The following is a 26,424-nucleotide window of genomic DNA, read 5'->3' as shown; positions in this document are numbered from 1 at the left end:
TGGGCATCTTTCACTGTGTTTTTATATTTAAACTGAATTGGCAGATTAATCAAGAAAGTAAATAAATGAGCTCACACATTTGTAAGTTAACTGCAAGCCAAAAAGTGAGGTGAGTCATATGTCTCCTCCTGGTTATTAAACACCTTGAGCAATTGTTTGGTTTGGACTGTTTTGGTATGTGGTAAGACTTGCAACACTTTGCACCTTGCATTGTTAAGGGTAAAGCACTAATGTAAGAGAGCTTGGTGCGAGTGAGCGAATCAATTTAAACACCATGAATGTGCTGGTTATATACCTCGTTCTAGATGTATGACCTAGCTGATGTCCTTGACTCTGAAACAAGCACAAGCAATTATTGGCCATGCATGTGTGACAAATGGCTGCCAGTCAATAAGCAATCGAAACATGGGCCCAGGGAACGCTGAGATAAAGAACTGCCAATTAACAAATTAAGCTGAGCCTTGGATGAAGAGCATGTCATACCTTACTGGAGCACTCAAACCCATTCATTCATTTGTAATAGGAAATTGCATATGTGGAGAAGGCACATATAGCACCACATATGCATGCAGTTAATTACATTTTTGTCCCTGTGTTTCTACACAAAAGCATTATGAGCGATTCTAACAACATTTATTTTATAATTGGTTTATTAATCGTAATCAAGGTAAAGGTTTGAAACAATTGTGATATTGATTTGAAGTAATTTTGCCCTCTACGTTTGATCAGCTGAGCAGTTGTCAAAAAAATACTTCAGTTGCTGTTAGATAACATAAAAAACATTCTAAATGATGCACCGCTTTCTTTGAACCTGTTTGACCACCTCTTGTGTCACTAAACCAAATTTTCCCCCTTTTTCAGGTGTTTAAAGCTCCGCTCCACAGCCTTTTGGGCCATGCTGACTTAAAAGCTATCATACTCATGGCACCTTCCAGTTGACAGAATGGCCCAGATATCGAGTGGTAATGGGTTCAAGCTGGATGTCCCCAAACCAAAGGGGACTGTGGGTAAAGAGGAAGCCCTCCGAATGGAAGAAGAGGCTTTGGCAAAACTGCAAAAGGAGAAGAAGCACACTCTTTCAACTTCAACGCCCTCATCTTTGTATGCAACGTCCACATCTTCCTCAAATCCAAAAACATCTAAATATACCACTACTGCTCCTCATCCTTCCCCCTGTATAAGGAGGCCAGAAAAGGACCTCATTGTCTTCCCAGAGACCAAGAAGCAGGCAGAGCAGGTCAAGTTCAGGGATATTGATGTGGACAAGCTGACCAATGAGGAACTTGAAAAGCTCTTACTGGATGAAAACTTTGGGGCTCACAGCAAAGTCTCCCGCCCCTCTTCACTGCTGGGGTATAATCTCAGTGCCTCTTACCCTGGAGGCCATTCCTGTAGCTCCTCACCTTTCCAGGGCAGTCAGTGGACACCTGTTCTGTCCACTCCATCAAGCTCTAGTGTGTCCACTCCCACCCATCAGCCCACCCCATTGTTTCCCTCTGCTCCATATCCCAAACCAGGCACTTTTCAAAATGGTTTCACTCCAACCATATCACCCTTCATGGCTCTGACAGCACAGCAGCCATCCTTCATGGCCTTCACTCCTATCCAGCCCGCTGCTGCCATGGTCTTCCAACAACCAGCTGTGGACCCAGAGTTGGCCAAACTGTTTGACAAGATTGCCAGCACCTCAGAATACTTGAAGAATGGCAGATCGGCCAGCACTGACCTAGATTCCTCTCAAGTAGGCACAGCCTCGCTGGCACCAAACCCACCACCCCAGCAGCCAGCAGGGATGGAATCACCTAGCATCAGTCGCTTTGACTGGTTAGATCTGGACCCCCTGACAAAGCGTAAAGCTGAGAATGAGGAAGGGACCCAGGCGCCAGGAGACGCTGCACAGACAGTTCCAATACCTGCAGGGGATCCTTGGGATGCAGTGCTAGAGACTGAAGGGAACAGTAGTAAAAGCAGCCCCCCACTGGAGGTGAAAGCACCACTGTCAGCTCGCTCACAGCACAGGAGGGCATCAACAGGAGCTGCTGTCACTAGGAGTCACTCGCTCAACATCCCAGGGACCTCCTCCCAGCACAAACCAAACAATCAGGTAGGATAAGATAAGATAAAACTTAATTGATCCACACAGCAGGGAAATTCTGTTGTTACAGCAGCAGACAAGTCAGACAAGTCAGGAGCCCGGGTAAATGTAAAATATTTTCTTTACTTTCAGGAGATTTCAGGTTTGTTCAGATGAAATTGGACCTTTTCGTGATACTAATCTTGGTGTGATATAATCTATTTCACTGCTTTAAGTGGGTAGGGCCCAGTTAGAATTAGTTGACGTCAAATACCTAAGTGCCCATCTCATGATCAGGATTAAGTAATATTTGATTCATTATCTTATAAAGCTTAAGGCATTGTTTGCCGATAGTGTCAGACCACTGTCACTCAACCAACAGCCACACAGCTCTGCTGAATCAGAAAAGCTGAGCTTTCGAGTGTGAATAGAAATTTGCAGTGTTAGTCATTCCATTTTCTCAACCACATCTTACTTTCCAGACCTGGAGGGTTTTAATCCTCCACCTGCTTTGTAGATGACACCCTGAAAAGTCAATTTTCAAACTGCAATCCGTCTTTGCATTCCATATTGGCTCACTTATAGGTGGCAGAATAAATGATCAAATAGAACCACAGCTCATATAAAATGAGTAAGTGCGCCTAAAGTTTAGTCAGGGGAGATGATGGTTGATCTTGTTCAGACAAAACACCCATCAAAGTCCTGCTTACTACTGCATGTATACGCTTCATTCATTTACCAGCACATACGTCTGCTCCCTGTAATTAAGTTTTTCACTGTGGCTAGCTGTCCACTGATTCATCCCACAATGTATTCTTAACCACATTTTGTGATTAATTTTGCCAAGCAATACATGAGTGATCTAATTTCCTGTGATTAATATTTATAGAATTAATTTGGGACAATGCTGTGGGCAAGTGGCATGGGATATTGTTTCCCCTAAAAAATCAAATTCATTTTCCCCCCCTAAAACCAAACAACCATCTGTCATTTTGCTAGCAGCTCTGACTTGAAGTTCAGAGACAATGCTTGGAAATGAATGCTTTTCTGTGTTTAATAAGAATTAATTTCCAAATATTCTGTCAGAAGTGAACGGCTCCTTTAGGATGTTTAGGGAAGCAGAGTCTGGTTGTCAATTTGTATCACCAACATCTGAAATTGATAATAAGTGTTTAGTCACTATACCAGAAACGTGCATATATATATTACACGATACTTAATTCTTAACACAATACTTAACAATAGTGTACATGCTATTCTGCTGTTCTCAAGATGCCCACTTCCTGCACATAGTGTTTGTGTCAGAACCAAACAACTGGTCTCTGTGGTATGTTTCTCACACCAGGGTGATAATTTACCTTACAGCACCATACAAGGCCTTTATTTGCTGAATTCCTGAGGAATGTGCAAAAACAGGAAGTTTGACACAATTTGAACATGGTGTTTGGTACGATTATGGTACAGTGGTGCATGACATCACTGTACTGTTTTAGTTGGTCTTTAAAGTGCATGTGTGGGATTGGTATAGACAAAAGCAACTCCTTCAGTTGTACACCAAGATGTATCCTCCACAGTTGAAGAGTCTCTGTTTCCTTGGAGAGACAAAACTGTGTTTGTTTACGCTTGCATATGTTATGTCTAGGTTCAAGCCTGCGTTTGCTACCACCTTGTGTAACCTGAACCCTTTTAGCTCAGCGCTCTTCTCATCGAACCCTCTACACTCTCATCTTAATATTGTATCATGTTATTTTGTATTTAAGGTTGACATTGTATGTGCGTTTGCTTGCACAGCTTGTTCCGTAGGCACTCATGTTGTCATAAACAGGAACAAGCACAGGCTTGCACAGCTCCCCTGTGCCCCTCGGCAAAACCAGAATGACCGAACAAAGTGCCCTCAGAAGTTGCTGTGCCAGCACTCCTCATTTACTCTTGGAAGAAAGAGATGCTGTATTTCTTTGTGTTGGAGTAGTTCTCAGTGTTGGATACCTCTTGCAAGCCATACTTTATACTAGTGTGATTAGATGCTGTGATGTGGGAAAATAAACCAGTACTTCTAATACCTGCTTCTCCAATAGTCTGTGGGTGGAAAATGTGTAATTTGAAGCAACAGCTTGAAATGTTCTATTTGCAATAACAGTTATGCAATTCAAAATGGCACAACAAAATAAAACAAGCAGAATGAAAAGAAAAAATCTGTGCAGGATGTAGGAACATGAATACAGAAACCACTGAGCTGAGGGTGTCACTGTAAAGTTTGCGAGGATTGGCCCTGCTTTCCAAGAAAGACTCAAATATTCCCCTGAACATAGTTTTCATCTCACTTTCCTTAAATGACCAATGTTTTGTCTGTTTTGTTTTGCTTAAATTGCTGAGTGGTTTGCATTGAAATGCATGATTACAACGTACTTGAGCTATATATCTATATGTCTTAGTAGTGTATTTTTCTCCTTGTTTAGTTTGGTCAACACTACTTTATGCATCTTTGGGCTGGTATTCTTCTGAAAAATGCAAAGTTGTCAAAGAGGTAAAGCGATCATGGACATTGTTACCATGGGGAATCTGACAGGACTTTGCTTTAAGAGTTGATAGTGTCATGACTTTCTTACCATTATAATGACTGACGGTCAAGCAATTACTTGATTGCAATGAGGCTGCAACTTCTTATCAGTAAGTCTGTTTTTATTGGAGTCTAACAGATGCTGATAACTTTGTAATGCAAATAACAGTGTTGCAGTAAATATGGCCTGTATGTTGGCTGATCAGTTCCAGTACAGGTCCAGACATCAGACACCTCTCAACCATTGCTCTGAATGCTTAATGAAACCTTCAGCTACTAAACACTTTCTGAAACAATGGTTTGAGTCGCACTGTGGTTGCACGTTGACTGAAGTGTTTTTCCCAAGCCACATAAGGAATCTCTTCTCCTCCAAAACATTACATCTCCTCATTAACAGACAGGAAAGAAAATGGTGCACAGTATATTATCTGCCCTGTTGTTACACTTTGCAATGCGCCCCAACTGTTTTTTATGTGTGTCCCTGTGCATCAGCCTGCAGTGGCCAGGCCTTGTTGTGGTTGGCAAGAGTGCACTGTTAGATGTGGTTGGATGGGCAAAGGGCTTTAAAATGGAACAAATGAAACATAGTCAGAACAGGGCTATCTTATGTGTCACACCACCTCTTCTACATGTCTCATTCTCTTTCTCCTCTGTTAGTCTTTGTTTATTTTTCTCATTCCCACTGTCTCTATTCGTCCTCCTCACTTTCTGTTTTACTTTTTTCTTTTTTACTGTCAGTTCATGTCCCCAGCTTCTTCACTTTACAGTATCTGTACACCTTTCTTCTCCCCCCCATCGTCTTCCTCCTTAGACTCACTGACTGCCCTTGACTGGCTGTGAATCCCTTCCTTTGGCCTTCAAGTTGTAGGTTAAAGATAATCAGCCAAACAAAGTCAAACAAATACCTCTATCTACAGTACAGTCGTCACGCCTCACTGTACCAATTCCTGTTCAGACCTGGCTCTGAGAGTCCATGCGTCATTTACCTCACGTCGCCATGTCTGAGGCAGCACTCATATTACTTATGTTCATAATTGTTTAAAAAAAAAAGTTACTTGTTTTTTGGTTCATATAGTGGATCAACAAATTCCGGAGAGCAAATGGTAAGAACTGAATCAAGCTACAAACTATTAGTCTGCAGATGAAGAGTGTGGCATGAAGCAGATTTGTTTGTATATGTGTTATTTGAGATGAGCTAATCCTTGTTTTGGTAAAACTAATGATGCAAAGTATGAGTGTGGTTAATTGGAATTATAGTTATGTAATGGGCTGACAAGTCTGCCAATTAGATTCCGTTTTGGGAGTAGTGTTAAAACACAGTGAGCGTGTGCATGCCTGTTTGTTCTTGCAATGTTCTTTGAAAACGATCTGCAGGCTCAATTATATCTGAACTTGTTTTGTGATTCAACATCACTGTACATGTGATCATACAGTATGCCAGGACGCACTGTACATTTTCCAATTTTAACACTGAAATATCTCCTGCCTCTGCAGACTCTAAGATCTCTGGGAGCTCTTTTACATCTCACACCTACACACCATCCCACTCAAGATTTCTTTTTTCTCTCTGTAATTGCACCTTAAGCACAAGTATGAGTTGCTGCAGCAAACTTAACACCCAAAATGCCAGGAAGATTGTAGGGTTGGAAGATGTTGCAGTGCAGTGATGCGGAATGGATTCCTGTTAAATTTGTGACTCACTGGGCAAACAGCTCTGTCTCCTCACCTTTGACCTTGTTTACTGGCAGAAAAACAGGGGAAGCTTTGTAGAAGATGGAGTGAGGAAGCAGGTAGAGTGCAGATACTAATGCACATGATAAAAACCTTGCCAACACATGTGAAAGGAACTACGCAGTTTCTTTTAGAAAAACACACCAGTGAGAGTAAGAGTTTATTTTCGCACTTTTTTTGACTTTCCCTAGAATCAGAATTTATTAAGCCTGGGATTTCAGTTAATGGCAGGAAGTGTGAGTTGAATAGTCACCACTCACTTCCTACTTGAAAGAAGAAGTTGATATGTGCTTTCAGAGCAGCTTGTTCCTCTGATGTAGACCACAGAGCGTCTGTAGACACTGAGTCTCATCGATGAGTGCTGAGGAAACCTTTGTTCATGTACACAGTCAAAAATGTTTTAGCTTACAGTCAGAGGTTGCTGAGAAGTCACAACCCATTAAAATCAATCTTCATCTCCTCAGTAAGTGCTGGATCAGCATGACAGCACCACTCAACATTTACCACAAACCGTTATGAAGCCTGGAGCAACTGTAGTAGTACATTTTACTACTATGAAATTTGCAGCTTGTCTCAAATTTATGCCTCTGTTTAAATGAGATCTCTTAATCTTCTGATATAGACTACAGATTATTCTTCTCAAGATATTTAGTTTAAGTACAGTCAGCTAACCATCATTTGTTGCCCTACAGCTCCATCAAATATTGCCCCACCTCACAAAAAAACTCTAGAGTAGTGGAAACTGCTTATAGTGATCACGTTGGTCCCGGGCCACCATCACTATAAGTGGTTGATTACTATAAACAAATTGCAAAGTTTCTGTATGATAGACCCAGAAAGGTTACAGTGCCTCTCTTTCTCATTCTCTTTCTCTCTGACATGCAGACAGCCAAACACACACACTCACATACACAAACAGTGTGATCACTCAGACTGGGTAAAAACAGCAGAATTTGTAATTTAGTCAGTTTACGGAGACTTGGAGGAGATGGCTTGATTTGGCTCAGTTCGAGTCAGTTGGCAGTGCACTGCATGAATGATGGAGACACAGCGAGGAGCAGTAAATTACTGACAGAGCAGCTTAAACTTTTGTACAGTCCAACCAGATATGGAAATACCCAAAATGAACAATGTAGGCGGACTTAGTGGCTCCCTAGGTGTCTGCCCTGGGCTTGGTGGCCCTGTGGCCAGACTGTGCACACTTTGGACTGGGAAGTGGAGCTGTTCGGGTTTCCTGGGTCTGTCGTCTTCTCCCCCCACAAAGTTTTGGCCAGGAAAAACCCTGTATGGACAGACTACCACAGAGAGTTAATGAGGTGTCTGATGTCTTGATGTGTACTGTAACTCAATACTGATGTTGGGCTTGGAATTACCACCCGCCACCAGTCTTAGCTGGTGTTGGTTAAGTCTTTCAGTTCTGCTACTGTGTACATTTAGGCTAACTTGCATTTCTGGTTCCCACGAAATGCACTACAAACTCACAGTGTTTTTGTCTGTCAAATTCTAGCGACAACAAAATTTGTTTCTGCTTTAATTTGTCTGCTTTTTTTTTTTTAATGTTTGACCTTGTTTACCAGCAGCATGATGTCAGGTAGAAAAAGGAGGGCCATGATTCTGACGGTGATTACACAAGCTTTGAAAGTTATTTACTTATTCCGTGTGATAACACAAGCTTTGAAAGTTATTTACTGTGAATAAAATTGATCAACACTAAATAATCTAGTAGATAAATGAACACATATATTGGTGTTCTATTATTTCCTTGCATTACATTTTAACTTCATTCTACTTGGTCCAAATTATATTGGTCTGGATTGTTGGCTTCGTAATTGAAGTGTTGAACTGATGTGAGTAAAAGACAATTATGTTATAAAACGTTAACTAAGGCCAGAGATGTTACATTATCATCATTATTAACAACTGGCTGTGGTTTGAACATAATTATTCACATACTTGTCTATGTTCTAAATATGTTATGGGAGGATACTTGCAGGGGGCACACCAGAGAGCTCAGACAGTACTGGATAATGTTAACAGTAAACATGGCAACACACACATTAGAGCCCAAATGATATATCAGTCAGCTGATATGAGCCTTTCACAGACATATTAGTGTCTGCATTTATGCTGCAGAGATGGCCCAATGTGAAGCACTTTATCTTACAGAATTAATGTACATGTATATTTCTATCTTACATAAAAATGTTTATCTTCTGTTTTAAGTTCTGTATATTGGTTAAATGTGGGAATTTTCTTTTTCTTTATAGTTATTTTTAGTAAGGTCTGTGGTTAAACTGTAAAATATCAAGTTTTAGTTACTGGTACACGTCTTTGTCATTTTGTAATGACATACTGAAATCATTGACAGATTTTTCTTTTAATATATATATATATATATATATTTATCTCAGCCAATAGATCGGTATCTACATACCATATTTATTTTAAGGAAGACTGATCTATGTGGATAAGTGATTCTGATGCCAGGTCAGTCGACATGCGTGTAGTGCTCGTCAGATTTTCAGCTTTGAAAAGGTAGTGAACATGTCAGATAAACAATTTTTAGAGAGGTTAGAGTGGAGGGCGATCAGATTTTCTTTTACATTTTGACATCACCTGGTCTATTGATATGACAAACTCAGATTCATTGCAGTCATTGTTGCTTTGGACACATTTCTAAACATCCAATATATAAAAACGATTCGTATGCTCTACAACCACTGGACTAAGTGTGTATTTGTAGGACTATGTTGGAAAATAAATGCGCTACATTTTCTAAAATTGATTCCTAATTTAAGCCAATAATTTAGCAAACACAAAGGTTGTGTAACAGTTCCTTCTAATCAACCACAAAGTTATCCTGGAATAAACGGCATACAAAGATTTACAGTGTTGTTCTGTAGAAGCAGAAGTCACATTTTTCATAATCGATTATGTCTCACTGTGAAGCAGCGTGACACCCATGACAAAACTGTCTCTTTCTGTCTCTGCAAATTGTCTCACTCTAGTCAACTTGCAGCATGGTTTGATATTGTGGAAAAAGAACTTTTGACAAGTTCCATGTCTAGTCTGTCTGAAAGTGGAAAGTGGACAGAAAAATGCATTTAGGAAATCCATCATAAGAAACTTGGATGATTAGAAAAACTAATTTGAATTGCATTAAGCTCTGTGAAAAGATTTTGCATCAAAGTCTACAACTGACTTTCTGTGGATTATAGTCTCTGTTGGGATTTCTATCACTGCCCACATCAAGCTACTGGTTAACTCTCTGTGACCCTGAAGATCAGCCACCGTTGTAATCGTCCTTTCTTGTACAGTGTTCCTGGTATTACAGTCAGTATGGTCACACTCCAGTAAAAGCAGAGGAAGTGTGAAGCATTAGTCAACGTGTGAATCATATAAAGCCTTTCCCATGACTTCAGACACCAGCAGCTCTCTGTCTAGGTCCAAACGAAATCAAAAGAGCGGAACAAAGACGGGACTGTCCCACTGTACAGCCCGCTGTGTGTGTTGTCATGTAGCGATCAGCTAACATGGCCTCATTGGATTATGTGCCCATGTTTGTTTTTGCTGAAGCAATCCTGTCTTCAAACATAAACACTGCTAATGTGCTGTGAGTCTGGCTTTCTAATATTTTCTCTCACTCCTCCTTCCTCTATCTGTTTTTGTTCTCATCCTTCTGTCTCCTTCTCTGTCATGTGTGGTGAGATAGAGATACATATTTGATTCCTCAGTTATAATTATACAATAAATTATCAAATATACAGCAATATGTGTGAATACTTTAAATAGCAATTTTAAAGATGAGGAAATCCTTAAGAATTGAGATAGAACATGTGCAGGCAGGGACTGATTGTTCTCTCTCCCTTGCTGGGAGATGCAGGTGTTTTCAGTGTCAGGCTTTGTCCTCTTTTCTCAGCTCCATGCTGACTTCTGATTTCTGTCTCATGGTGTTATGTCAGGTCAGCTAAGCGGCGCTTTGAACCTTGAAGCCCCTTCCCAAGGGGCTTTGCAGCTTTGGCCTAAATGTCAACTAACAAATGAACTTGCTGGATGCTGATATCTCGGTCATAGGTTTTTCTGGTAATTTTCCTTAATTGGATATAATCACATAGGTGGCCAACAAGAATTAAGAGAAAGAGATTTTACAGGCATATGTGGTTATGTGGTATGTGTGATTACCAGGACATCCTTGACTTTATGAAGAGTAGGATTATTTGACTGTGGCTCAGGGCTCAAACCCTAATGATAGGATTGGTGGTTTTGTCCATTAAGTGCCGTCCTTTTACCAGTAGACTGTATTTTGTGTGAAGCTGAAACAATGAATCAAGTTGGGGATCAACCTTCAATTAGCAGCTATTTTATTAATATCCAATGTGAGTAAATGCTGCTTTTCTTTGTTTATAATAATACAAATATCATATCACATCAATAAAAGATATAGAGGTAAACTTAGACCAGCATATTGTGAAAAACAACCCTTAGGAAGTCTGTCATCGTCATTGCACATGAAAAGAAATCTATCTGGCCCTGGGTTCATCAGCAAATTCAAAGGTCTCCCAGAAATCTCTGAGGGGAGGAATCGACTAATATTATGGCATTCCAAACATTTTTTTCACCCTCTCTCCTTTTTCTTCCCTGACTCTCCTGCCCTGTCTACAAACCTTCCTCAGGGGAGTGATGTCAGAGTCCCTCTTTACCAAACTATGACTGAGCACATTTACAGACAGCACAGAGCTGGGCAAAGGAAGGGGCGGTGCCCTTACACTTCTCATTTCCTGTGCCACAGGAAGCACATTCCTCAGCCGCTGGCAGTGAGACAGCCGTAAAAAGCCGGTGTAACTGCGTGTTCCCGGCAGTAGGCGAGTCTCCAGGAATCTATAAGAGTAATTCCCAGGAAAGCTCTCTCTCTCTCTCTCTCTCTCTCTCTCTCTCTCTCTCTCTCTCTCTCTCTCTCTCTCTCTCTCTCTCTCTCTCTCTCTCTCTCTCTCTCTCTCTGTGTGCGCGTGCGTGCCTTAGAGACAGATTTACAATTCTTTGAACTGAACTCCTCAAATGTGTTTGAAACTGATTTCCTTTCCTTTTCAGTGAATGTAGGGTGTAGTTGTTAATGTGTGGGCCTGTATTTGTGATGAAGATCTAGTCTAAAACTCATCCTTAATTAAACATAAACTTGTGTTTTAAAGCTGCAATTTAAGAGTAAAGGTCCCAAAAAGGCTGGAGACCTCAGTGGGTGTTTCAGCCTTTGTCCTTGCTGACATGTTTATTCTCCCTGTAGGATTCATTGCATTGAGGTGTTTTTAATAAAACTGCCTCTTCAGCAATCCCTCAACACAAATCACCATAAAGACCTTCAGCATGGCTGTTTACAGTCTCTTGTATTGTTAAACTGATGTCAGGAATTTATACAGAATGAGCTCGACACATTATAATGTCTACACACAGCCAGTCACTGTCTTTGTGTCCTGCCGTTCTCCATGTGGCCTGCTACTGTTTAAACTGTGTAATGTTATTAATACTTGAATGAATTTTAACCAGTATCCTCATTCTGTATGTGTTTGACTCTTTTGTTGATGTAGGACAAGGGAAAAAGTTTGGTGAAGAATGCCGCCCTGGAAGAACAGGACGCTCAAAACCTTGAGGTTGTCGCCTTCTGTGAAGACGTTACAATGTAAGATGCTTCCTGTTAGCAGGCTAACTCGCTTTTTACTTTTATTGACCATTTTTATTTGTTGAAGAGTTTTGTCATTTTTTTAAGCTTATAATAGCGTGTCAAATCGTAATATCAGAATAAGATGAAAGCATTTTCTCGTAGTGATAAGCTCGCAGAAAATGAACCTACAGCTTAAAAAAAGAGTTAATATTCTACGTGCATTCATGAGTCTGTCAGCAAGCAACTGTTTGCTTACAGGTTTGTCAGTCAACTTATAAAGTCGTGACAGTGTCCAGGGGGCCCTCAGGGGCCAACAAATCACTTATTGGAGATTTAATGATCAATTTTAGATGTGAGACACAAACACTCATATTAAAATTTAAGCTGAAATATCATTTGACTTAATCAGATGTGTTGTATTGTTCTTTTGGGTGGGATTCTGCTAATCCATGCATGTGTACTGGTCATCACATGCTTATACACATATGGAGTGCAGTTAAAAGGAATTTGACCTCTCACAAAGAGTAAAATTAATTGGAAAAAAGGTAATTGTTTTTATCTCCCAACTGGTGAAGCCAACATCTCAACATCACAGGCTGAATGATGGGTTATTGATCATCAATGCTATTATGATTTGGTAGAAAGATCCTAGCCGCACCTCATGTGTTTGCACTAGTCAAAATATGAGGGCAAAAGTGTTGACTCTGTTTCTTTGATTTTTTATTTTTTTTGGTCCCACTAGCCTGCGTTCAAAATTCCCTCATGGAGACATCTCCACCAACCCTGGCTTTGTCCTCAGCCCTGTCATCACCCAGAGAGACAGTGGAGGTGACAATAGCTGTTCTGTCAAGGTTTCTATTGAAATCTCAGAATCTCAGCAGCCTGTAACCTTCACCTGTGACGGTAAGAACCCTTGGAGAAAGCATGTCTGTAATCTGAAACATCTTTGAACCAGGTGGATTGAAGAAATGCATACAGCAGATATCATACATTTGTATAGTTATACAACCCGTTTCTTCCCAGTAACAACATAAAACATTGTGTAATTTAACTATAGGAAGTGCAGAAAATCCTCTGTACATATGGTCCACTATTGCTTTAAAGTCAGCTGAAAGAGAAACCTTGTACCCCCCTGCCTTGGAGAATGAACAGCTCAGATTGCAGATAAGAAAGGTCTGAAGGAGGAAACAACATTCACAGCTGCCAAACTCTTCACCCCCTTCCCGTCACATTTTTTCTTTTCCCTTTCATTTTTTCTGTCGTGGGAAGTACATTTCGTTCCTTTTCCGCACAAATAAAGGTTTGTCCTCTCGCCACGGAGTAGCAGTGTTCTGCAAAAAGGGACTGGAGTTTAGTTCCCCCCCTTTTCATTCCAAGTTCACCTTTGTCTATCTTGTTCCCTGAGGACCATCACTGCCATTAATATATATATATACATATATATATATATATACATACATATATATACATACATACATATATATACATAAACACACAATATACAAGTGTGTGTGTGTGTATTCTGTCTAACAGACTGTCCTACTGACCCAGACACAACAGACACAGCTCAGTTCAACACTAACAACCTATAGGAAGTATATTTACTACTTTCCTCATTCTACTTCCAAATAGTACTTTCTTAGCTTCCTGTGTTAACTCTGAATTTATCTCCATGTTAATCCTGGTGCCTGGGGTCACTTCCTAAGTATACTTCCTTCTCTCCTGGTATGACGTCCATTTCATTGTTTCCTGGTTGACTTAAGTTGTCAGCAGCGTGTTGACCCACAAACTGTAGCTGGTGTTTGGACAGATGGATAGAGTGCTAGAGGACAGTGCAGGTACTGTGATGTGCTGTAAATGTAAACAGTTCAATAAGGATGTCTGAAATATATCATTTTTTCTAGAGAGCAGACAAAAAGAGAGACAACTGTTTCTTCTGGGTTTGGCTGTGAACTACTCATGGCTTCTGGGGTTTCCTCCCTTACTGCTGCTGAGAACAGGAGATGGAAAGGAGTGAGAGAGGGAAAGAGAGAAGGCAGAAATGTAAATGAGGTAAAGAAAGATGAAAATCATGGAAAAGAAAGAAAAAAAAAAGTGGAAAGACATTTTATAAATAGAAAACTAAATAAGGAGATAAATGGAGAAAGAATGAGGTTAGGCAGCAAAGAAAGAAAACAAAATGAAACAGTAAGAAAGTGGATCTAATGTAAAAGAGATTAAACAGATGAAGGCAGAGGGAGGAAACATGCTTGTAGTTTGGCTCAGGTTACTTTTACTTTCTGTGGTTAAGAGGGTGTCACATGTAAAGACAAGAACTCCACTCTCTTTTAGAATCTCTTCTTTCTCACAGTACAATACACATGTTAGAATTTGACTTGAAGGATCATCAAGCACATAGACACAGGAACAAGGAAGCAACAAGCATCAGTCTGTCTACACAGTACATGGTACACGAAAAGCTTCACGTGATTCATGTTTGGAACTTTAGCCTTGAAAAGCTTTCATTATCTACTACACTATGATACTGTGACAGTGTTCCTCTGCTTCTGCAATAATTATGGTTTTCCAGTTGCCTCCACGTCGCCTTTTCTGTCTGAATTTGTGTCTGACAGTGGGAGTTGTTACAGATGCAGAAATAACACATTTTCAGTTATAGAGGAATTTAATTATTCCTCCTTTACATCTTTCCGATATCATTCTTGTGAATTAAGAGTAACCAGCCCTCCTGTCATGATCCTACAAGACAGCAAATTAAAACTTGTATCAAAAGTTACTTATTGAAGAGTTTTTTACTCTAATAGTACTTAGAGACGTGTGCGTCTCAAGTCAACCATCAATTTCTTTGGCCGTATGTTTCCCCTCCGACACCTTTCCCCAACCATGTGTGAAATGGTTAGCAGAATGAGACATAGGAATTTTATCCTCTTTTAAACCGGTGCCCTCAAAAATGCCCTGCAAGGAATTCCCTTACCACCTCAGAGGGCTCACAACGTGAGCCGTGACCTGTCTTATTGCTTTGTTACTAAACACTCCAGTTCGTATGTAATTGCGGCAGCCACCACTGCCACACAGGCACTCAGGACTGTGAAGCTAAACCCACTGGCCTAAGCAGCAAGAAAAGACACCATTCCTCTAAAGGGTGGAGGTCTGTTATTGCTGGAGCCAGGGGTGGTCTCCTACCCTATGTCGATGTGAAGGTCTATCAAGTAACCTGTGTGTGTGAGATGTGTGTGTTTATGTTAAGAGTCTGTATCTGTCTGCCCGTGTTTGTGTAGAGGCATTGTTAAGAGTGTGTGAAAACCTCTGCAGAAAAAGCTAAACAGCCGAATAATCTGCCTTGTGTCAGGTTTCACTCTCCGCTCAGTCTTGTGTTGGCTGGACACATCAGATATCGGAGCACACACAAACATCGAGAGCTGACCCCAAATCCTCCTGACTTAAAGTCCTTCCACAAAACAGCACATGGCGCTATTCTTTTGATCCGAGGACAGGTTGATTTAAAAATGAAAGTGGAGACGTTCACAATGTGAAGGGATGGTTTGCAGTCGGAGAGAAATTCCAGCAAGGTCTAGAATTCAGTTCTCACAGCAGCAAATATGAAACACTTCAACATCAGTTCGTCTAAGAGCGTGATCACATGTGCAAATGCGAAGTGAATATCCCAGGTAAAAGTTCCGCAAAGTTGATCTCCACGTGAGGCCACGCTGCAGGTTTTCCTCAGTGAATGTTTTATTCGCCCCCTCGCTCGTGCTGACTGAAAGTGAACAGGGAAGTGACGGTTCACCGCTGATACATTTGTGCTTGTGTGTGTGAGAACAGGCCCTAAGACCGTAATCAAAATGACACCTATATTATAACTGTTGACCCCTGACCCTTCTACTTAGTCTAATTAGACCCTTCTAGTAGTTTATACATGTGAAGTTTGTCACACATTCTCTGAAATATGGTAGCTTGAACCACCACAAAGCCATTTGTTGTTGATACACCTTGTATCATGACTGTTCCTGTTTGTTTGCACAGTATGTTATGTGGTTTCAAACTATTTGACCATGTTGTAATTTCGTCTTCTCTCCCCTATCATTCCCTTTCTTCCCCTTCCACCCTCCTCATCATTCTCTGGATATGTTTTTCTCCAACCTCTAATCTGTCCCTTCTTTCTGGCTTTTTACTTTCACTGCCCCTCCCCCTCACATCACTCTCTCTCTCTCTCTCTCTCTCCATCTCTCTCTCCATCAATGACCTCTGATCACCCTCTGGCCCTCCAATACTGTCCTCTTTTTTTATCTTATCACTTCATCCCTTCCTCCTCCTTCCTCAGTGAGTTCTCCGGTAGAGTTGTTGATCAGCCAGACTCTCTGTTGGGTCCATGATGACCTGGATCAGGTCAACTTCTCCAGCTACCTGCTTAAAGTCTGTGGCCAGGAGGAGGTGCTGCAGAAGTGAGTACAAACAGAAATACTTAAAACTTCATATTTTTTTAAATACCCTTATTCTTAACTAGTGGAAGAAACATCTTTTTCTTGGCTGACTTTTTATTCATGTAAAAAAAAAAAATTCAGCTTCTCGCTCTCTCCCTCACTCTTTCTGTCTTCTCTGTAGCTCTTAACTTTGTCTTGGCTTCCTCTCAAAATTCTCCACGAATAGTCGCGGGGGATGTTTATATATCTCGCCTCTTCTCTCTCTAATCTGGGATACATGGGAATGGATATCACTATGCCAAGGCTAAAAGGCCTTGTACACTCACACGTTCAAAGTTGCATATTTAATCTTTTGTTATTATAACAGCTAATCAGATAAATGCTTAATTATACGCTTTGACTAATCTTTACAACCGTTTACCAGCCATACTAAATGCATTTACGCTCAATGCTGGATACAGATACGGAAACAGATGGACCCTTTCTGCTGCTTTTGCCTCTTTTCTTTTTAAAGATTATCGCCGTGATTTTTTACTGTCAGAACGGCTTGACTCAGTGCTGCCCTCTAGATGATGTACTGCTTAACCATGCCAACGTAAAGAGCTCATTGAAATATGTGTGCACTGAGCAGTGACGGTTACAATGTGTAACCTCCAAATCTTATTTTGCACATACAGTCAAAATAAATTAGCCTTGAAAGTAACCATAAAGTATTTTATTATCACACATTTATTTAGTTTTGGTCATTTTTGAAGTAGCTATGGAGACTCTTTTATTCTTGAAATATAACTTAGTGAGAGGCCGAATGTTAGAAATCGAATGCATTGTATAAATGCTTTTGCCTTTTCTCCATAACGTGACCGCTCAAATAGACCGACACACCAGCCCAAAATTTAATTTATTCAATCAAGCTGCACCAAATAACACAAACTTAAAGATACCACTCCCCTAAATATAATTGATCTTCATTAAGATGCAGCAAGTCTTTTGGAAATCTATGCAGTAGATTTAGTATAATCCTACTGACAAGACAAACAGAGAGACGAAAACATAAACTCCTTGGCTGAGATAATGATAACAGACAAAATAGTGCAAATATTTTCATAAACATAGTGAATTATCCCAAAATTTAGACAAAATAAATCAAATTTTTCATTTCTGGCAAGAGTCCATGATTTTAAATGTATAATCCACTCTACTCTGTTTTTAAAATTAACACAATCCAGTTCTCTGAATTAGTTATGAGTCAGTGTTCCTCCTTTGTTTCAATAGCTGCTTGTAATTTTCCTTAAGATACATTTGTGATTTTCTTAACCATGCCTCTGTGTTGCCCCGTGACACAGTAAACACAGCCTCGGCAGCCATGAGTATGTCCAGAACTGCAGGAAGTGGGAGAATGAGATCACACTACAACTTCTCTCTCACTCCACCATGAGAAGAGACTTGGCACGCAGTGTAAGTCATGACATCATGCTCACATATGAGCTCATATCAACTTCGTAAGAGATTCATACTTAATTGCGACATAATACGATTTCAATTCTAAACTTTTGTCCCACTGCTTGAAACTGACAATACATCCTCCTCATTTGATGATGATTACAACTGTAATGATTTCCACTCTGTACTGGGTTATGAAAATGTTTTGTTAGGCGGAGGATGACAACTCTACAGTACACTTAGAGAAGCACCTGGGTCAGGTGGAGAGGCCTTTTAAGGAGACCGTCACCAGGTATGAGGATCCCACACTTACTGAGAAAATATATGGAAGAAAATGTAGTTACATAGTTTAAGATTTTATTTGCCAGTAAAGAAAAGATGACCTCTCGAGGGTTTAACCACTTCTGCTATTTCAGTTGTTTTCTTTAAACTACATTTGTAGCCTGGTCTTTAAAGTGTTTACCTAGTTTGAGATAAATGTGAGGTTTTTCTTTAGTTTGCAGGATTGATGAATGATTAAGTTATGAGAAATCTTCCACAAGTTCTCTTTTTAACTTTAGTAATGTGACTTAATGGTTTCTACAGTTATTTTTTCCTAATCCATTTGTGTAAGCACATGTCCAAATTACATATAAAGAGGTTTGGTATTTTATTCTTATTCTTAAAACATCAAGTTATCAAGTTATTTTCAAGAGAAGTAAATGTTCTATTATCTGTTAAGATCTGATTAGGTCTGATAATAAACCAAATTGAATTAAAGTCCTCCTGTTCTTCCTCTTTCATCACTTACTCCTCTCTGTTTCTTCTTTGCAGACAAGGCCTGGCTGACTATTTGGAAGGCTATCACAATCAAGTCAACATCTGCCTACAAAATCAGGTACATGTGGTCCTTGTGCAGGTCTGGGGAGTTAAAGAAAGGATGGAAAAATTATTTTTTATGATTTCCAGGTGTTCATTTTGATAAACATAAAAGAATCAAGATGAGTCTGGAAATGTAACATTGCACTGTGCACAAATTGCATTTATTAATTTATATATGTTGACCAGTTAGTCCGTAGTATCTGCACTCTACTCTGCAAATGCATGGATTTTTAAAATGCAGTGTTGTGTAACTGCCCGAAAGACTGAGATTTGTGTGACCTCTTCTCCGATACTACACTTCATACAACTTTTACTGAATTGTGTCAATTAAAACGCTTTTGTGTTGATTCCAATGCTAAATATTATGAAACCAGAACATTCTTATAGGCAGGCTTTACTGAAATGACACATTCAGTGTGGGTTGCTGTGGAGCTAAATTACTGTTGCCCCCCCCGAGGCCAACTTTAACCTCATGATGGCATGACCTCTGAATCATAATCATGCACTGTGATAAATGTACTCTCAGCGTGAAGGGTGTGCTGTTTTGTTGTTTTGCCTTGTTTAGGCAAATGTACACACATTAGGCTGGTGTGATTTTGAATTGCTGTTCCGATGATAATCAGTTTGATGAGGTGTCGTCCTCTCACAGATGCCTGCTGGTGTGTTGAGTTAAACAATGAATTTGACTGTGAAACTAAATCAAACAGGTGGATATTACTTTCACAACACTGGTATAAGCATGTGAAGAGTGATGCAGTTTTAACACACACGATGCACTCATCTGCTCCATCTCTGTATTCAGAGTACGCAGTATAAGACGGTGGACCGGGTGGTGCAGACAGTGAAGAACCTGTGCTGTGCTCTGGATGAGGTGGAGACCCAAGCCATTACAGAGGCCGTCAAAAGACTGCGACACTCTGTCAATTTACCCCAGACACGCTCACCCAAGGTGGGCTCTGTCACACATGTAGGGAAGAACACTCACTCATTTACACATAATGTGTTTTTGATAAGAATGACTTAAGACCATTTGTTTTGCCTTGTAGATGGGGTCCACATCTTCTGGTCAATCATCAGATGGTAAGTTATATATCCACATACACAGTTACACTCAACCACACCATGCTTGTGGGCCCATACAATGAGGAGTTGATACAAAGTTCTCGTGGATAAGAGTTTGACTATTTTAGTTATATTTCTTGCTGTCAAAAAAAATGTACAGGCAGTTTTCAAGTACATCGACAAATGGCTGTAAAACCTGCACAGAGTTAATAAAGTACCTGAGAGCGTGTGAGTGTATATGTCACTGTTATTTAAAGATCAATTACACACAGTATTGTGAGTGTCATAAGATTAAGAAAAGTATCTTCAGACACATTTCTTACGTTGTGTTTTCAATGCTAGTATCCTGTATATCTCACATTAATTAACTGTGTTAACTTTCCTTACTGTTACTATTTTATCTCTAATTTTATCAGGTTTCACCAGTCCTGTGGAGGAGAGCATGGCTATGCTAACGCAGGCTGTCTACGACCTGGCCAAGCTTTACCTGCGCTCCTTCTGTGCTCCCTCCTCTTCCTTCAGCACACGTCCGCTGCCGGAGACCTCAGACGAGGAAACTGTGGAGGGGAGGAGCAGCAAAGAAGCTTCGGGCACCACAGACCACCTTCAGTTCACCCTGTTTGCTTTGCATGGCATCCCGGCCAACTGGGTCAGCAGGTAAACATTCAGAGGAATTACATTAAATCACTGCACTCACTTTTATTGCTTATACTGATATTTGACTCAAAGCAATAAATCGGTGTGTAATGATTAAAGATATATGACCACATGAAACCTGATTTTGGATCTAGGTTGCACCAGAACATGTTTTGACGCACAAATCCAGACCTAACTGGTAAAACATGCTTGTATTTGAGGTAGTCGATCCTCCGCTGCAGCATAATTAAAACCTTTCCATGCATTTGTTCTTGCATAATGACCCACTTGCTCTGTAGGATTAGTGCCACACACATTTCACATAATTGTTATATAGGACAAGGTCAGAGGCAGAATATTTATTTTTCAAGTTCACAAAAAAGCATAATACAATTGTCATAAGGACATGTCTCTTGTATGGAAACCATTTGTTAATAAGTGGATGGAACCAAGCAGTGCAGTTCAGTGACCGGACAATTTACCTGGACGGTCACAGGCTGTGCTGTCACACCAGGTAGTTTTGTTTTCTTCTACTAAACAAACGGCTCCGGTGTTGCTCCCCGTGGCTTATTTTTCCATGCCAGTGTCCAGTTTCACCCTGACTTTATCTCCCGCGTGTGTCTGGAACAAGTTTTCCGTTGTCAGCTCTGTCACGCACCAAAGACCAAGAGCAGTAGATTTCTGACAAGCCCTTCCACAACACTAGGATCTTTCATAGGATCTTGCAAACGTATGAAGAATGACTTTCATACATAAAACACAGGCAGAACAATAGAGAGTTCAGAGGCTTTGAAACTGCACAGGAAGTTGAGGGAATATGGGAAGATAGTGTTGTCACCAGATTCAGTTAGTTTCACTATCACTGAAGAATAGTCTTCAGCTATAGTTATTGCTTTAGCACATTGAGTATATTCAGTAAGTCATGGTGAACCAAGACCAAATCTGGTCAAGAGCTGAAAAATGTAGCACTTTAAAACAGAACTATATATGAGGTGTAACCCTGTCTGTAAGATGGAGGTGCTTTAAAAGCTGTCTTGAGAACCGTTGCAATCCCGTCTTTCCACGGTAATTTTCTGGCCAGGGAGGCCCTCACGAGGAGAGGAACTGCTTAATAACAGGCCTATTTACTGCAGCACTGCCTCCTCCGGCAGCTATTTTAAGCCAGCACCAAACATTGCTGCAGTGACAGTCATTCCAAAGACACCTCCAAAAATATTTCCCTCCTGCCCACTGGGACACAGCGAATATAGTATTTCCCAGTCCAGACAAGCAGCCAGAAATATCTGTTGTGTTGTAGTGTTACTGTAATACTCCATTATTGAAGTCTTGAGTTTGGTGTTGTGTTGTTGCTAATGTGTCATCCATCTGGAGCCTCAGTGGATGCCACAGCACTGCCAGCATATTGAGACACCATGGTGAGTGGTGGAAATGCCAACACAGATGGCACTGGAGTAGTGAAAATGTGTAACTGATATATTGGCACTCCTCACTCACATGCTGTATCTCTAATTGAAACAGAGAGGTTATTTTTGGATGTGTGGATCAATGCAAATGCATTTTCTGATCAATTTGTTCACATTTTATTGCATTAATCTCTGGTTGCATGAAGGACATGTTCTCCTTTGACTGTGTTCTTACTTTGCATTCATGTGTTCCTTGATATTAGAATCTTCTAAGATGATTGATTGATTGACATCAGCAACTTGTGTACCAACATTTTCAGACTTTCCATGTTCACCTAAACGTTGCCAGTCTGTACATTTACAGAGCATTCTGACACCACATGACATGTTACAGTGCTGTTATCCACCCATACAGAGGATCATGTTTGACCAACGTCTCCCTCTCTAATCTGTGTGTAATACTGTTGGGTGCATTTCACTAATTGTTAAATGCACTAATGGAATAAAATCTACCTTGGCTTTTCCTGTTAAAATGATAAAATTAGTGCATGGAGATTAGTGACCTCAGGTGATTCTCAGCATGGCTTTGTCCAAACTTGGAAGTGAACCATTGACGAGGGTTTGCTGGTCTGATTACTAGACTGACAGGATAATAGTAGCTTTACAGAACAATCAGGGCTCTTTCCCTTATTACCACCACTGTAATAGTATTATTCAGATCAGGCGGTGGTTGTCTAAGGAAGCTCTATTCATGAGGTGAACAGCTGTGTAACTGTTAAGGAGAGTTGTGATACTCTGTGGTCTTTAAGCCCCTTTCACAGCCATGGTCCACCCACACAGGCATTTCCACTGACTGTATGTCGCCTCAGTAGTTCTCTCCTCAGGTATCCGTGGGCAGGTACAGAGTAGCTTCCCTGGATGAGAATCACTGAATTGTTATCAGAATAACTGAAAATGTGTGTAGGTGTTGAGAGCCTGATAATACTAGTACAATACTGGATGCAGTTGATGTGATCAGTAGTCTGATTCAGAGCAGTTTGCTTGTTCAAGTCTCATCTGTTTTAAAAAGCCTGGTTGGAGAAAATAAACAAGATGTTGATTCCTCTCCTTACTTACCCATCAGTTGCTCTTGGTGAACGTGGATGTATGTTAAACTCTGCTTGTGATTTCAAAATGTAAATTATCAATGTGCCGACAGCAGCTGACATCAGTGTTTTACCAGATGAACGCAATGATTTCTTTTGCTTTGTAAAATTCTTAATAAGCTGTACATTGTGTTTAAGTGGCACAAACACTGATACTTATGAACAGAAGATATATTATGTTGTGTGCTGTGTTGTTTCAGCTATGAGAAATACTTCCTGATGTGCTCCCTCACCCACAATGGCAAGAACCTGTTTAAACCGGTCCAGTCCAAGAGAGTGGGCACATACAAAAGCTTCTTCTACCACGTCAAATGGGATGAACTGTGAGCCATTACCTTGCCCTCTGTCCTTTCCTCTCTCTCTCTCTCTTCCAATTGTTTTACTATTTGAATTTACCCCAACAACAGCAACAATGCTGACTCTGTCCTCGTCTCTCCCAGGATCAACTTCCCCATAGCGGTGGCTGTGCTCCCACTGGAGTCCATACTGAGCCTGACTCTGTTCGGGGTGCTGAACCAGAATGCCGGTGGCTCCCCAGACTCCAACAAGCAGAGGAAAGCTCCAGAGCAGCTGGGCAAAGTGTCTATGCCGCTCTTTGACTTCAGACGGTGAGGAGAGAGGAACAGCTGACAGTGGCTGGATTCATGTTTTACTGTATTTTACCTGTTAAGTGCATCCATTCACATCGCATTATTTGAGCTTTTCGTCCAGCCACATAAAGCAAACTGTAGGGCAACCTCATCTCTCTAAACCTGCTTGGGTTGAAAAATAAAAACAACTAAGAAAAGACAAATTATTAGAAAATGTTCCCCTTGGCACAGTCAAGTAAAAGGCCCCCTGCTTCTCTTTTACAGGCCCCCCTAAGACTGAAAGAGACACTAGTTGCATTGTTGTTTTTGCTTGTTTTTTGTGTCTCTTTAGTACTTTTTATTATAATTTATTCCTTAGTGTCTTTTTGTGGCCTTGTTACATCTGTGTTTGGTAACTCTTCTGCCCTTTATGGTCACACTGTCCCTTTTTTGGTATTATCTTGTATCTTTTAACTGAGCTATTTACAGTCTGTTCATATAGATGCTCTGATCCGGTTTCCCCTTGAGTTCTTTGGCCCTGGGCCTGTGACCAGTCCGTTGATTTATCCATCCATGAAACCAGAAATGAACCATGTTATTTTCTGTAGGAATAGCACATAATTGCAATATCATTTTCCCCACAGTGTGAGAATAGATAGATTTGTCAGCCTAATGGCTTTGGATGTTGTTTGCTTGTTGTTTATTGCTGACTGTGTGTTTCAGGGTGCTTGCCAGGGGCAGTAGGCTGCTCTGTCTGTGGACGTCTGCCCAGGGAGCTGCTGCCACTGCTGGCTCTGCAGGTGGCCGCAAGAGGATGCCCACAGAGAGAATCATACTGCAGGTTGGTGGTGGCACCACCAGCATTATAGATATTGTAATAGTGCTTGTAGTGAAGGCTATAATTTACAGACAAAGTGTAGTAGTGCAAGTGTATGTGATGTTTGAATCATACATAGTGTTCACTACTGTAATCGTCATGGTGAATGGCTACAAGTAAATGTGATCAGTGTACTCATGGTAGAAGGGATGGTAGTATTAGTAGCTTTAGTAGCAATAGCACTGTGGTTTTATTTAAGTACTTGTCAAAGTGGCCAACATCATCCAATGTGTGTTTTTTTTTTTTCTCAGGTTACTTGTGATGAAATGCGTCTTCTTAAATTAAAGTATTTGTGTTACCATCAGGTGGACTTCCCCAACTCAGCGGTGGATGTTTTATATGTGGGACCCAAGGAGGCCCCCAGCCCGGAGCCCAACCCTCTGGAGGAGCTGGACCCAGACCTCCGACGCAAAATGGAGAAAATCTGCAGCCGAGCTTCAAATTTCGGGTAAGGGATTCTCCCTCATGTTTATATAAATATAATAGTCTTTCAAACTTCAAGAGTTTGAAGGGGAATTTAATTTTCTTGAATGATTTCAAATAAGTGTCTTGATGTGCTTCTTGAACAAACCCAGGAGGACGCTCCGGACAAAACTGTCATGTAAATTACAAGAACATGTGTGAAAGACATTACTGGCTTTGTAATGGGGCATTAGTTATTGGTGATATCAATACAAGTTTGAGTGCTATCTTATAAAAGCTATTAAGTTCAATTTTACCTCATGAAATGCATGACCTCAGTGAATTTAAACTTGAATAAGTGTGTCTGTCTATCTAGGCTACATGTGCTTACAAATTACAGTTACAATCCATTGAGTCCTGGTTTCACTTTTTGTATTGTGTAAGTTTTTAAAAGACAGATTCCATTGGATTTACTAGATTTACAAAGAGATTTTTTAAAACGCCACTGACTTTGCCAGCCTCAGTTTCCCATAAACGCCTGTATGTTGTGTGCTCCAGTATCCCTGTTCACTTCCAGCTGCTCCCGGCGCTGCTAAATGCTCTCCTTGCCCACTGCCAGCCAAATCTCCTCCACCCTGCCAACATCCATGAGTCTCAACCGGCACTTTAGGACAGAGCGCTCTCTCACTGGGCTCACACCGCCTGCTTTCTGTCCAGCCCATTTATTTCTCCAGCCTCTAAACACTCAAGACATGTTGAGCATCTGATGTGTCGTGTGTCGATTTGAGTGTGTGTTTGTGTGATATTTCATTATTCCCTGAAAGAGAAATCTTTAATGTTAGCTCAGCCTGGATCAGTAGTGTTAAAGACATGTTGTCTCCTTGTGTGATTTGTCAATTTACGACGAGTGACTCAGAGTTATTCTGGATACCTAGTCTAACTCTGAGGATTTCATTCTAAGGGCTTTTGTAATTGCTTAAATGCACCTTCACTTTTAGTATTTGAGCAAGAGTAGAGAAGTTATGACTCACGTATCCTGGACTGATTTTCTCAGATGTTCTGAGAAACTGGTGACCTTACAATCACATTGCTGTTAATATGTTTTGCATTGCATTTGTGTGATTCTATTTTTCAGTGGTCTGTTTGAGGCATTATTGTTGATGCTGCCAAATACACTCCACATTCTTCGGTTCCTTTTCTACTCTATGTTAAATGTGTTGAAACAGAGAAAGAGACTTAACCTGATAACTTTGAGTTGGTTATTTTGATGAATACATGTGATCAAAAATCGATGTAGCTTAAACATGTTTATATATGTTTTATGTAAATACCATTCTCCTCCCTTCTGCGCTCTGTCTCCAGGCTAAAACGGGCTGATCACCAGATCCTATGGGACCATCGGCTCCACTGTCAGAGGGACCACCCAAGCAGCCTGCCCAAGGTGCTGGCCAGTGCACCCAGCTGGGACTGGGCCAGCATGGCTCACATCCACTCCCTTCTGCACCACTGGCCCACTCTGCCCCCCGTCACTGCACTGGAGCTGCTCGACTCAAAGTATGAACTGCGTACTCGTACACACATTTGCTCTGTGTCATT

At 40.7% G+C, this 26,424-nt stretch overlaps 1 protein-coding gene across 3 annotated transcripts in view; it reads left to right on the top strand.

The window, feature by feature from the left end:
* The window catches only part of pik3c2a (phosphatidylinositol-4-phosphate 3-kinase, catalytic subunit type 2 alpha), a 40,019-nt gene that overhangs the window by 3,439 nt on the left and 10,156 nt on the right, over positions 1-26,424 (top strand). For all 3 annotated transcript variants that reach the window (XM_020079016.2, XM_020079017.2, XM_069527892.1), the window contains exons 2-16: positions 862-2,104; positions 11,942-12,033; positions 12,758-12,918; positions 16,334-16,454; positions 17,777-17,888; positions 18,086-18,165; positions 18,687-18,750; positions 19,537-19,683; positions 19,781-19,814; positions 20,213-20,453; positions 23,181-23,303; positions 23,421-23,588; positions 24,273-24,390; positions 24,732-24,874; positions 26,191-26,382. In XM_020079016.2, coding sequence (XP_019934575.2) covers positions 944-2,104; positions 11,942-12,033; positions 12,758-12,918; positions 16,334-16,454; positions 17,777-17,888; positions 18,086-18,165; positions 18,687-18,750; positions 19,537-19,683; positions 19,781-19,814; positions 20,213-20,453; positions 23,181-23,303; positions 23,421-23,588; positions 24,273-24,390; positions 24,732-24,874; positions 26,191-26,382 — 2,957 coding nt within the window. In that variant the 5' untranslated portion in view covers positions 862-943. The remainder of the gene's footprint in view (positions 1-861; positions 2,105-11,941; positions 12,034-12,757; positions 12,919-16,333; positions 16,455-17,776; positions 17,889-18,085; positions 18,166-18,686; positions 18,751-19,536; positions 19,684-19,780; positions 19,815-20,212; positions 20,454-23,180; positions 23,304-23,420; positions 23,589-24,272; positions 24,391-24,731; positions 24,875-26,190; positions 26,383-26,424) is intronic.

The sequence above is a fragment of the Paralichthys olivaceus genome, chromosome 7 (assembly GCF_024713975.1).
Source record: "Paralichthys olivaceus isolate ysfri-2021 chromosome 7, ASM2471397v2, whole genome shotgun sequence".
In the NCBI taxonomy this organism is placed as follows: Eukaryota; Metazoa; Chordata; class Actinopteri; order Pleuronectiformes; family Paralichthyidae; genus Paralichthys; species Paralichthys olivaceus.
Note: the sequence above shows the minus strand (reverse complement) of the source record. Positions and strands in the feature narration are given on the sequence as shown.